At 45.4% G+C, this 13,849-nt stretch overlaps 1 protein-coding gene across 2 annotated transcripts in view; it reads left to right on the plus strand.

The window, feature by feature from the left end:
- Positions 1–1,731: 1,731 nt before the first annotated feature.
- Positions 1,732–13,849, plus strand: part of CACNB2 (calcium voltage-gated channel auxiliary subunit beta 2) — a 400,175-nt gene continuing 388,057 nt past the window's right edge. For both annotated transcript variants that reach the window (XM_067704511.1, XM_067704518.1), the window contains exons 1-2: positions 1,732–1,929; positions 11,808–11,900. In XM_067704511.1, coding sequence (XP_067560612.1) covers positions 1,810–1,929; positions 11,808–11,900 — 213 coding nt within the window. In that variant the 5' untranslated portion in view covers positions 1,732–1,809. The remainder of the gene's footprint in view (positions 1,930–11,807; positions 11,901–13,849) is intronic.

Consider the following 13,849-nt stretch of genomic DNA (forward strand, 5'->3'; position numbering starts at 1 on the left):
TTGCTTTTCAAAATGTGACTTTACTATCATCGTCGTTGTTGTTAACCAATTTTTCACTGCTTCTGTTTAACAGTCAGGTTTTCCCCCCTATTTTGGAAATATGTATGTATGTATGTATGTATCTTTCTTCCATTTTTATTGCAATTTAATTGAAATACAACACTGCATAAGTTTAAGGTGTACAGCATAATGATGCGACTTACATACACCACGAAATGATTATCACAATAAGTTTAGTGAACATCCATCATCTCGTATAGATACAAAATTTAAAAAACAGGAAAAAAATTTTCCTTGTGATGAGAACTCTTAGGATTTACCCTCCCGACAACTTTCGTATATAACAACAGACAGCAGTGTTCATTGCGTTTATCACGTTGTACATTACATCCCTAGTACTTAGATATCTTATAACTGGGAGTTTTCACCTTTGACTGACTTCAGCTAACCCTCTGGTAACCACACATCTAGTCTCTTATTCTGTGAGTTTGTTTTTGAACCTTCAGTCACACTTAAATAAAAATGACAATTTAACCCCGAAGGTTAAGAAAATCAATGACATTTTGAATATGCCTAACCAACACCTGTTCTTTAAGCCTGACTCAGATCACTGTATGATGGAGGTGGATGCATTTATCTTTGAGAAGAACAAGGACTGTATCCCATAATAATTTAATACACCATGGCAAAATATAAAACGCAGCTGAAGCCTATGGTAGTAAATTTCCATATGTATATTTCAGTATCCAGAACCGTCTACATTCAATTGTTACAAAAACCACACCGATGCCGGGAAAACTTGTTCTACAGAAAGTTCCACTGTAGTAAAAGTTCTTGAAATACGAGCTACCCTGTAATACAAAAAATACGTCTTATTAGGAATAGCTGAACGTTATGCCGTAAAGGAAACATTCTTGCTACGGCTGCTACTCTCTTATCAAGAGTTCAGAATCCTAAGGAAATGCTTACACGTCCAAAATGGGACATTAAGACTTCTCAACTCTACAGAAAGAGGGAAGAAGCAGTTGGCAAAGATGAAGCCAACCCGGAGCCATAAAGGGAAAACTTCGGATTTGGAAGTGGGTCGATTTGGACCCAGGAGCCCAGGCCAGCTGCAGATTCGGGCGGGGCCGCAATCCTCGGGTCACCGGCGGCGTTTCTCTGCTGGCTCCTCGTCACTGCCGCCGTCCAGGGGCTCCAGCGGTCGATGGGGATGGGAGGTCCTCAGTAGACACTTGCTCCCCGGGGCCGCGCGAGGCCTTGACAGATTTCGGGCGTGCAGGGGCGGAGAGGAGCCTCCCGCGTCTCCGAGGCGAGCGACCTGTTCCCGCCCGCGGGCTCGTGGGGCGCGGAGGGGCTGGAGCTCGGCCGCCGGAGAAAGGAAGCCCCCGGGAGCGAGGCCTGGCTTTCGCGGCTTTGAAAACTTTCCAGCGCGCGTGCCACGGCGACGCGCAGCGGCTGCGCCGGGGCCCCGGCGGCCCGCGCCTCCCGCGGGCAACTTTTCGGCCTTTCGGTGGCCTGTCACTCTCGCCGGCCGACGCGCCTCCCCCTGCGCTCGCGCGGCCGGAGCGCCCTCCCTCTCGGCGAGGACCTGCCCCAGCGCCGGCGGCTCCAGTGCCCGCTCGGCGCTCGCCCTGCCCGCGCCCCCCGCCGCCCGGCTGCCCCGCGCCTCGCTCGCAACCTGGCCCGGCCGCGCCCCGCGCCCTGAGCGCCGCGAGCCCCGGGCGGCCCCTGCAGCGGGGGGCGGGGAACGGAGGAGGGGACCCGCCGCCGGGGGCCGGCTGCTGGCTCCCGGCCGACCGTTCGCCAATGGTCCAGAGCGACCTGTCCAAGTCGCCTCCCACAGCGGCGGCGGCGGTGGCGCAAGAGATCCCGATGGACCTGCCGGAGAACGCGGCTCCCGCGGGGGCGCTCGGAGCGGCCGCACAGGTAGCGAGATCGCCGCGCCCGCCCCTTTCTTTGTGAGCCGCCCGGGCGCCGAGCTCCGTCTCTCCCGGCGCCGCCTCTGCCCGGATCCCTCGCCCGGCCGCTCGCTCCGGCCTGGGTCTCCCCCTCCGCCGCCTTCTCCTCCCCCCCGCGCGTGGCCACCCCCTTCTCCCCTGCGGGCTTCGGCGCCCCTGCCCCTCTCCGCCTCCCGTTCCCCCCGCCCCGCGCCCCGGGCTCTTCTCCGGCTTCCGTTTTCCTCGGCTTCCCCGAAGCCCGAGGGAGGGAAGGGGCGGGGGAGACCTCGGGGTCCTCGGAGGCTGCCGCGGCCAGCCCTCGTCGCCCCTTCCCGGGAGAGGCACATGGAGAGCCATGGACCAGGCGAGCGGACTGGACCTGCTCAAGATCGTGAGTGCGGGGCGGGGGCCGGGAGGGGCTCGGCTTCCGCAGCTCCGCTCCGACGCCGACCCCGCCGGACCGGCTCTGAGCCGGGGTGGGAGTGGGGGGCGTGGGAGGGGACGCTCCGCCCCTGCCTCCCCCGTGACCCGCCTCGGCACCTGGGCGTTGCGCCGCGCGGCCGGCTCCGCTCCCCTCGTGGCCCTGGCCAAGGCTTGCCTGGACCCCTCGGCCCCTGCCGGAGAGAGCGCGCTGGGGACGCGAAAGTTTTCATTTTTCCCTTGGCCCTGAAATGTGAGCCGTCTCGGGGAGCTCCGGGACCACTTTCAGTATTAGCGGTTTCTGGGGAGATTCCGGTTTGCTGCTCGTCGTGAAATAGGAGATGTCAGTTGCAGGCGCTGGGCACGGATAAGGTGGCTTTTACGGAAGGCTTTGGCAGGTACCGTTTGGATTACAGACGCCTCCAGTTCTCAGCGGTAAGGAGTCTCTCAACTTCTATCCTAGCAGGGAAACAAGACTTGAGACTCCTAACGGTGGGCTGCTTGGCGAGTCGCGGTGAAGAGGTCACGGTTACCTTTCAGGCATCACTTTTTGGAGAAGTGTGTCTTCTTTGCTTAGTGATACTGCCTTGTTGATTTCAAGCCTCCGTTTGCTAGATTGGAAAATGTGGGAAGATTATGTAGCTTTATGTTTATGTAAAATTTCTAAATACATAATTTATATATTTTATATTTGTATATGCTCGAGAGAGCGTGTTCGTCTTCTTTACTGTAGTTACGGGGGCAGGAGTGGGCCACAGTGATGATAAAGTGTTTTGCTGCTTTGTTGTTTTGATAGGTGGTTAGAAATAGACTGCTATAGCTATGTTGACACTGTTAATAATGTTGGTTCTGGTGGCATGATCTTGGAGCTTTGTTGAACTTCCTTTTACCACTGGGAGTTAAGAGTGCAGACTTAAAACACATCATTCATTTGGATTTGAGACGGAGGAAAAAGGTAGAAGGCAATCACTTGTATCGTCAGAAATCCATGTCTTTCATAGAGGAATTCCTTTCTTTCCTAGAGGTAAAACAGCTAGATTTTAGTCAGCCTCGGGCTGTTTGGCTGCACAAGCCCAGCGGGGGCATGTAACTAACCACCGACATTTCCATCTAGCCTCTGCCAGGGGACCTGAATTCTTACCAACCCCTGTCACGTTTGTTCTAGACTCCTGATTTTATCTAGATACTCACCGGCTTACGTGAGAGAGAGAGAAGTGTACGCAGGGACTTCTGTTATTCTAGGATGAAGGTCTTGAATACTGACAGAGGAAAGGACTTTTAAACCCGCTTTTCTCTTTGATCTTCCTTCAAGGGTTTTTTGGGGTTTTGTTTTGTTTTGTTTTGAGTTTTTATTCTTATGATAAAAATAGAGTTCCTGAATTCCTGGAGATCAAAGTTAGGGCAGACAGAAAGCATGACTGCATTCAGATAAGAGATCCTAATTTACTTTGTGATTTATGTAGTTAAACGTAAGGCAACAAGTATTTGTGATGCAGCTGCCACACGGAAATGATTCAGACACGAGAAGACACACTTTCTGCCTTCAGTAGTTTCCAGTAGCTGCAAGGGTGACAAAGCGATGACAGTCGTACAGCATGGGACGCTAAGAGAAGTACTGAATCTTAGATGGTTGCAAAGGAGTCGAGAACACAAGTACTCCATTTGGAGTAATCTGTAAGGGCTTCATGCAAGAAGCGGCATTTGAGAAGGGGTTTGAAGGATGGGTCAGATTTCAACAGACTTTCAGAGAGATGGTAAGGAGCTATTCAGGACACCAAGTCACAGCAGTTAGAAGTCTGATACGTTTGTAATCCCTAGTTTGGAAAGAGCGTGGACAGGTACAGATTGGGCATAATCAAGCAGAAGTCTGACAGTTTGTGGCAATTTGAGGCCACATCTTGGAGGCTTTGGAACCTGCAACGTATTGAAAAACAGAGAACCTTGGAAGAGGTTCAGGGAAGGCGCAGTATAAGAGCTCATGGGGAAGCTTCTCCTGGGAGTGTTCTGTAAGGTGCTTTGGGGTCTTGGGAGTCTAGAGGTGGAGCTGCCAGAACGGAGATTGATGTAACAGTTTGGACAAGAGGTAATAAGGTCTAAACTGAAAAGAGAGAAAAGATAATAGATAGGACAGAACTACAGATGGACGCATTCCAGAGACCCAGGCCACAGGAATTGCAAGTGATGGAATGAGAGAGGGAGGGAGGAATGCATATTAGAAGCGGGTAAGAGGTATAAATATTCAGCTGCATCAGCGTCCATCTCCTTGCTCTCTCTACCTTCCAAAAATGAAAGCAATCCTCCTTGAATCGTGTTCGTATCACAGCCATTATTTGGGGGAAACATTGCCTTGTTTATTTGAGATCTCATAACTCATGACATCACAGCGCAGTGAAAACTTGGCAAGGCACGTCTTCCATGTCTCTGGGCAGGCCAGGCCAGCAGTAAAACGGCCTGAGAAGAAGAGGCTGTCTCTGGAGCATCTCTCTGTTTTGTGACACCAAGTCATAGTAATTCTCCTGAGAAATGGAATGTTCATTTGCAGACAGTGTCTCTCAGCAATCATGGGTTTTAAGAATCCTTTCTCTTTCACCTCTGGAGTACATTGGGAGTCCTATATGAGCAAAGCAAAAGATGGAGCTTCACAGACTGCCCATTGTTCTTTTTTTATGTCAAAAATCCTGCCTAGGGAGGGGGCACCCTCATATACTCCAACCCCTTCCCCCCAGCACACGGTCATAAACAAAATAGATCTATTTCCTACACGAGAAGTGAGTGACAATCTAACTGCAAAGTCCTGAAAGTTCAGGTCTAAACACATTGCATCCCTTTTTTAGGTGACCTGCTGAACAGTTTCAGTGCAAACGTGGACACAGTCTGCCTCCAAAGTCGAGGTGCTAGCTGAACGCTGTCCCTCCAAATCTGTACTGTCCACCATGGTAGCCACTCGTCACACGTGGTTTCTGAGCACTCGAAATGTGGCTAGTGTGAACTGAGATGTGCTGTAAATATAAAATACACATTTTAAAATACAGAAAAATACAGGTAAAATAAGTACACAGATTACAGATCAACTAAAAATGCAGGTAAACTAAAAATATACAATACAGATTTCAGAGACTTCATAGGAAACAAAGAATATCATTCTGCATGTCATTAGTACACTTACATCAACTGTGCGTCACAAGGGTAATATTTTTGATATATTAGGTTAAGTCAAATACACTATTCCAGTTCATCTGACCTGTTGCCTTTTCACAGCGCTACTACAAAATTCCTCTTATGTATGTGACTTCGATTTCTATTGGACAGCCCCGGGAATTCTCCAGGGAGTTGGCCAGATCTGGATGGAGGCTGGGTGTATGCAAAATCCGGGTGAAGGGAACTGAGTCTAGGATGGCAGCAGAGGAGGAAAAGAGTGAGAAGGAGAGCGGTAGCTCAGCACTTCAGGCCTTAAAGAGACGGTAACCAGCACCTGCCATCGCACCTGGAGGTGAACAGGCAGTAAGCAGACGGCCTGTTTGCTTTGCTCCTGGCAGCGGCCTGAATCGTGGAGCCAGGCGGTGCTTTATCTGAAGAGAGCGGCAGCCCTTCCCCCCAGGTCAATACCACTTTCCAGAAACTTTGCCAGACACTTCCAGGTCCAGTTCAGTCTTTGAGGTCTCTCAGCACAGTGCACGTGGGTACTGGGCTTTAGGTTTTGCTGCCCCCTTTTCTCCTGACCCCCATCACTTGCCCCTTCAGTGGGATTTTGCTCTGATGCTGCCCGGGAGAAGTTTTAAAACCTGCTCATCAGAATTTCCGAGTGTGTTTTAAAATGCGAGACATAATATCTGATGATTTGAGTGATTGGAGGTTGAGTTAGCCGTGTGGTTTTATGTTCCCGTTCTTTTTGTCTTTCCTTTTGTGTGAAGAATTAGTTTACCTGTTGCTCTACCTGATTGCATTGAATTATGCAGTCTGTAGCCTCGGGCCTTTCAAGAGAAGCTGAGCAAATTATGTTAACCCTGAGGGGGGTGGGTAGCGGGTGGCCCTCTTTGGTTCTGTGACCATGGGGACATGTCTCTATCCTACCAAGAGTCTGTGGCACACACGGACTTTCACAGTAACAGGGAGTTCGGGTTAATGATGACACCTTAATTAAGTGACTGGGTCTGTCTTAGAATTCTTTCCAAAACTGGCTGGAGGTACAGATTATGAAGAAGGTAAGCTTGGCCCCGGGCATCTCCCGCCCTGGCCTCGTCCCCCCTCCCTTCTCTACCTGCAAGACCCCCAAAAGAGCGCTATTTATGCTGCTTCTTGAGTCCTTTCTGCTTTTGTGTAAACTGATCCATATAGAGAACTTGATTCCCCTCTTTCTAGGGAAGGAATCTCAGTGACTTCTCCCCTAGTGAAAGATCTGACAGCCTCATTCACACTAAACTGTTGACAGATGAGGACATTTCATGTCTGATTCCTCTCCATATTCCTCTCCAGTTAGTTTCGGCTTCCTTCGCTTCCGACTCTAAAATGAGGAAAGTCTGCAGTTCGAAGGGATAAATATCAATGAATGCTGATCAAGAGGGATAGAAATTAATTTCAGGCATCAGCATTTTGCTCACGGGGAGCAATTCATAGGTAGGAGAACTGTCACCTTATTCATCAACCACAGAAGCGACATTTTTAAAGCTGCCCCCAGGGGCCGCCAAGCCAACTTTGTGTGCAAGGCTGGGCTGAAGTCTCCACTTAACTGGCAGCTTCTGTAATTAACTGTTACCGTCTGCTTCAGTCATACAGAAATTAGATTTCAACCACCTGTGGAAGTGTGGCCATTTATTTGTTGATTTTTAAGATTACAGTCCAATTTGAAAAGTATTTAGTGTCAAAGAAGACAGTCATTCACGTGAAACTGATATTAACATCCGGATGAATGGTGGAGATCTTTTTAATAAGTCATTTATATATTTGTGGCCATTTCTTTCTGGTTTCTGAAATCTTACTTAATTTGGCTGATGTTTTAGGAGGAGTAAAGGAATTCAAAAGTATGGTTTTCTTTTTTCCTATTTGCTGTGGTGACTTCACTGGTTTTTTTAATTAAGCTGTGTATAACCAAGAGGCAATTGAGTGGGAATCAGTGACTTTTCAGACTGTGTTCCATAAGGATGTAGGGGTCTGCATACATCATGGAGAGTATTATGGGGTACACTTAGCCCTCCGGACATACCCCCTGTCTCTTCTTCCTTTTACTTCCTGAAACTCTGGCTCTAATTATTAATTGTTTCATATATCAGATGTTTATATACTTAGTGTTGTTAAAAAAAAATTTTAGAAACCCCATTAGTCATAAAAGTAGCGGCATTTGAAGTAGCCAATTAAGAAAACTATACTTCTTTTCCCCATTTAGGCAACTAAATATTTGAATACTTAATCTTTCCTGTCTTTTATTATTTGGGTGAGGGTTGGGCTTCCCTTTTTTAAAAAAAATTCCTTCGTATGAAACACTCTGGTCCTTATTTTCCAGAATTTTGAATAACCAATACACAAGTCATTTTAGTCAGATGGACTTGATTTTAAAAATGCATGGAATTAAAGGCAACTTCATTTGGTAATGGTGGTATAAATTTTCACCAGCCTTTTTTAAAGTACATAGAAATGGACTATTAAGTTTGCAAAAGTTGCTTTAACTTTGCTTCTTCTTGATCCTGGATATTGTTATAAAAAGTAACTAGTCATTGAGGTGTCATTTTTGACAGTTAAATTTTTTTTAAAAAAGGAGACTATAAGAGAGAAATTACTGCTGAAATTAGTAAATAGAATAGAGGTGTAATTAAGCATATCTATTTTGGTTTTAAATAAATATATATAATGAATAGGAATTTGCTTTAACACTGTTAAGCAGAAACACTTTGAATAAATCATCCCTCCTGCATTTCAGTGATTGAAGAACAAGATATTTTTTCTCAAAACTATCACCAGTTTGTGTGCAATTCAGTATGCCATCATTTTTTCTGTTTCTTAGTACGGTTGAAACCTGTTTCTTAGTACAGTTGAAACCTGTAATAATCCAATGTAGACACATTGCATTGGTAGCTAAGTACACCTGAAACCATGTTTGCGAACAGTGTTCCCAGGGGCCTGGACAAATTAAAGTGACTTTTTAAATGTGTCTCATTTTTTTGCAGAGAACTGCAGCCTCCCCTGGGACTGGCTGTCTTAAATATTGTGTGGTTCTCACAGTGCCTGCCGGGCAATGTCAGCAGCCATGAAAAAGTTTATACTCCAAAGCAGCTGAATAGTAGAAACATACTTATCATTAAAAATCCGAAATAAATGATAATGATGGAATTTCAAAGAAGCTTTTTCCATCCATGTCCAAATGATGCTGGAAGGACACGGGGTTATTGGGATGAGAGAATATTTCGTCTTTGTTCTCAGAAATAATTTATGCTCCGAATGAAGGTACATAGTGTATTTGACACAGATTTGCTCTCACCTTCCCCCAAGGAAACACGTTAGGCCTTGAAAATGCTTTCAAGGTAATAAGTATTTTTCCATATGGAATAATAGAAAAAAGGTTTCTTTTAATTTTAAGGAAACTTTCAGACTTTAAATGTTGTAGGCCTTGGAAGACACATTTGTCTAAACCTTTCTGTAAAAATTGGAAAAGGAAGACCATTGTTGAAAGAATGTTATTTTTCAACAGTTTACGGAATAATGTTTACAGAAGTAAGAAGAATGTGCTGTTACGTGAAGAGAACCTTGTATTATGAAAGCCCAGCCTAGATTGTCTTTCCTTTTATGAAGCCGCGTTAATTAAATGTCATGGAAACACATTTGTATTATATAAATCCCTTCGATACTTGGAAGAGAACAAACATATTTAAGACAAATTTTTGCTTTAAAATTATACCACCCCCTCACTGAGTGCAAATTCATCTAAATTGCTCACAACACAAATGTTTGTAAGAGATTTCGGCTTGCCTAAGTGCTACGTATATTATGGTTTATAAAATATTTCCATTTTAATGAAAACCATATGAATGTATAAAATATAACAAAAGTCTCATTTGTAAAACCTGGACATGGTGCTTTTCAAAAAAGCAAACTTGTAAATTCTGATCGTCTAATGAAGTCTCTGTGGGCCTGATCCCTCTAAACACGTTATACATTTCAGCCCAGTTTTTCTCCGCTCTTCTCACTCTTATGTGGGTATCACTTTTTAAAATATTATTTTGAGTCCTTACCGTGTGCTAGGTCTTATACTAAATGCTATAAATACATTCCTTCATTTAATACCTAAAACCACCCTGGGAGGCAAGCCTTAATAGCCCCATTTTTTTTTTTTTTTTTTTTTTTGCGGTACACGGGCCTCTCACTGTTGTGGCCTCTCCCGTTGCGGAGCACAGGCTCCGGACGCGCCGGCTCAGCGGCCATGGCTCACGGGCCCAGCCGCTCCGCGGCATGTGGGATCTTCCCGGACGGGGGCAGTAACCCGCGTCCCCTGCATCGGCAGGCGGACTCTCAACCACTGCGCCACCAGGGAAGCCCAATATCCCCATTTTTAAGGTCAGCTATAGTAGGATTCCCGCCTGTGTATATTTATCTGGAAAGCTCGGTGTTGAGCTATTTTTCACTTATATTTTAATGTGTAATTTTCTCAATAACTTTATCCATGCCTAGAATTAACCGTAGATGAATGCATAGTTTAGTCTTCGTGTTGCTCTCAGTGTAAGCTGTAGGTATATTAGAAGAAGCAAGTTCATTTGTAGATGTTTGTGCTTGGCCCTAACGTGTTACTGAGACAAATTGTCTTACCTTTAACATCCTGTTCTTAAATGCTACCTTCTTCTTATTATTATTACTATTCCATAACATTTATTTTTTGCCTTCTCAGCAAAATAATTAAGTGGTTAAAAAGCAAGCTTTTTGGATAAACAATAGGGTCCTACTGTCTAGCACAGGGAACTATGTTCAATATCCTCTGATAAACCATCATGGAAAAGAATATGAAAAAGAACATGTATATGTATAACTGAGTCATTTTGCTGTACAGCAAAAACCAACACAATGTTGTAAATCGACTATACTTCAATAAAATTAAGAAAAAATAAACTGTGCTGAAAACCATGCTTTTCCAGAGCAGTTCCTCAGAGCTATCTGAGAGGCTGTCTGTCTTTCAGGCTATAGTCCTCGGTTTGGCTCAAATAAAACTCTTTTCTACTCCTATTAATAATAATAAAAAAACCCCACAATCTTTTCACTTCATATTCAAACATTACACCAATGGGCCAGAAAATTGTACAAAGTATTTTAAGTTTGTATAATTCGCTACCACTTCTATAGCTGTTTCAACATCTCTCAAAACATTCTCTAGATCCATCCAATAATGTGAAGAGTTGGCACCGGCCTGCATTCATGTTCCATCTAGATCAATCTATCTGTCTACCAACTTATCTACCTACCTATCTATCCGTCTGCCTATCATCTATCTCTCAACTCTCTAATCTATCTATCTACCTATGTAAAGGTAATCAGAATTCATACTGCCAGATGTTCCACAGCCACCGTGTGCAAGGACCACCCCAGTATAGGAACACCTGTGGAATTACAAATTAAGACATGAAAAGAAGGAAACACTGGCTGTTGAGCGCCCCTGGGAACAGTACTTCATTATGCACGAACCTACTGCCTTCATGCTCTCTGAAGGGTTCTGACCAGCTACTCTCCTCTCTCAGTACAACTGCCACAGTCCCTCCTGCACAGAAATGCTTATCTTTTTTTAATGCCTTATCTTTAGTGGTCATTGCCTCTTAACCACAGATATGCTAACAGAGAGCATAAATTGTTTTAATTCACCAGTTATGAATTGCCTTTTCCAGAAACCTCTCCTCCCTATCAACTCACTGAATTGAAATAAATATTTGTGATTCCACCAATAACTTTTTAACATTTTTATTTTATTGAAGTATAGTTGACTTACAGTGTTGCGTTAATTTCCACTCTACAGCAAAGTGACTCAGTTAGACATATATATCTATATATATCTATCTATATATATATACACATTGTTTGTCATATTCTTTTCCATTATGGTTTGTCCCAGGAGATTGGATATAGTTCCCTGTGCTGTACAGTGGGACCTTGTTGTTGATCCATCCTACATATAATAGTTTGCCTCTGCTAATCCCAAACTCCCACTCCATCCCTCCCCCACCCCTCTCACCCCCCACAACCACAAGTCTGTTCTCCATGTCTGTGAGTCTGTTTCTGTTTCGTAGATAAGTTCATTGTGTCATATTTCAGATTCCACATATAAGTGATATCATATGGTCACCAGTAACTTTATAATCATGCCCATATGATGATAATCATTCTTTGTCTTGATCTAGAACATTGTCTAGAGCTAGGTCTAGATTCCTGTGTGAGAGTCTAATAATAATCTCATTTGTCTTTTTGTCTTCTTTTTTGTAGTCATATGGAAAAGGAGCCAGAAGGAAAAACAGATTTAAAGGATCCGATGGGAGCACTTCTTCTGACACTACCTCAAATAGTTTCGTTCGCCAGGTAAGGGTGCTCTTAAATTCATGGTTTGGAGAAGTCTATGAACATGAATTCACTTTTGGTTTTTTCAGAGGTGGTCTTACAGCATCATCCCTATGATTTCTATAGTATTATTGTACTTGCTTTTAGTTGAAGTGAAAGTTGTGCCGTTGAATGTCCTAATTAATATATTTAAATTTTAAGTGAGACCATATGTGTCATAATTACACTCTCCTGGCAAGTTGGGGAAAGAGAAACGCAAACTTCATTACAGAGGATTTCTTCAGAACAGCATGAAAGAACCCCAGGAGAAATGATTCCAGGCTTGGGGGGTTTGCGGGGGGTGGGGGTAGGGAGACAGGCGGTGGGCATCCGTACCACCAGCTGTAAAGTTGAGATACTGGTCTTCCTCCAGCAGGAGTTTTCTTCTTCCCACCTGGGGCTTGAATTGTAGAAGAGAAGATTGGCTCTGCTCTTGAAACGGTCGGTCGAGGCTAGTAAGGTCAAGTAGAGCACATGGTATCTTGGAGGCATAACTGAAACTGCTTTGGAGACAGCCTTCATCTTAGTTAAGGTGGATTCCAGCCCAGGAATTTGGAACTGCCCCCTAGGCAGTGTCAGGATCCCTGACATGGAAACGCTCTCATCCGTGGTTACAGAAAGGACTTTCATTCCCAGAGGACGAGTAGAGGCAGCCAGATCTCGGAGGATAATAGGCTCCAGGTGAGGCTAACGTCTCATCAGGCGTAGGTGTGCCGTATCTTCATCTGATGCTTCTGGGCGGAGAGGAAGTGGGGGAGGAGCGTGCTAGAGAGAACCGGCTTTCCTGGCTGAAGGACCACCCCTTTTTGGCTGGCAGGCTCCTAAATCATCTCTGGTCTGTGAGCGCTGGCTCCTCAAGACGATGGCTGGCAGCTGCAAGAGCTGCTTCCTCTCTCCTGGAAGGAAGGCATTTTCCCCACTGCTCTGGGGGTCCTTTCCCCGCGTCTCTCCCCCCAGTTAGTTAGCGGCAGTTCAGCCTAAACATGTCGACCTGTAGCGTCCGTGAGGATTTTGTCCTTGGCTTGTGGCTGCCTCCTTCCATTTTCCCAGCACAGACAAACGATGATCCGCCTCCAGCCATCCACTCCCTCCTTGCAACACCAAGGGCGCCAATGGTAAGTCTGAGTAACTTACAGAAAAAACTTCCGTTGTGGTCTCTGCTCGTTGGGATTGTTTCGGTTGTGGGAAGGTGGAAAGGGACAGCTGGTTAAGAAGGAGAGGAGCTTTTGTGTGGCTAAGAGACATTTGGAAGGAGAAAGGAAGATGAAGCCACGTGAGGGCCCACCCTGGAGCCATGTTCTGATGGTGGCAGAGGAGCTGGGAGGGGTGCGAGGGGCACTAAAGGTGTGTGCGTGGGCCTGGTCTTGTCGTGGGCAGAATTCAGGCATCAGGGTCCTCGGTCTGAGTGAAGAGCCTTGAGAAATAGTGACTTAGCTAAGGTGAGCTTCTTAAAGGAAGGTCGCTCAAGGCCTTTCCCATTTCAAGCCTCCATATTTATTCTGCTTCTGGGACCGGGAGATTGACCCTGGGGAGTAATCATCTCAGGACTGAATGCTGGAGTACCTGAAGCAGAAACAAATAAGCTTTTTAGGACACATAGAGACTGCAGCAAAGCCACACAAAATGACAGGCAGCTGGTTGAAACTGCGTGGAAAGAAAAACCGCCGTGTTTCAAGTGAGCGAGATATTGTGATAGAAATAAATTAGGGCTCATTGAGCTCTGTAAAAATGTCTTTTAAAGGCAGTCGCCGGGTACCATTTTCCAGTTGTCTTGTTGGCTGTGAATTCCCCTGGTCCTGGAGTTTTTTTTTTTTTTTTTTTTGTCCTGGAGTTTTGATAACTTAATCCGGAAGGTTAGGAGGGATTGCTACACTGGGTATGGTAACTGGAATTTGTTTTTCCTTGTGATAATTTCCTTCTGACTTTGTGTT

This window comes from Pseudorca crassidens, chromosome 1, assembly GCF_039906515.1.
Source record: "Pseudorca crassidens isolate mPseCra1 chromosome 1, mPseCra1.hap1, whole genome shotgun sequence".
NCBI classification, from domain to species: Eukaryota; Metazoa; Chordata; class Mammalia; order Artiodactyla; family Delphinidae; genus Pseudorca; species Pseudorca crassidens.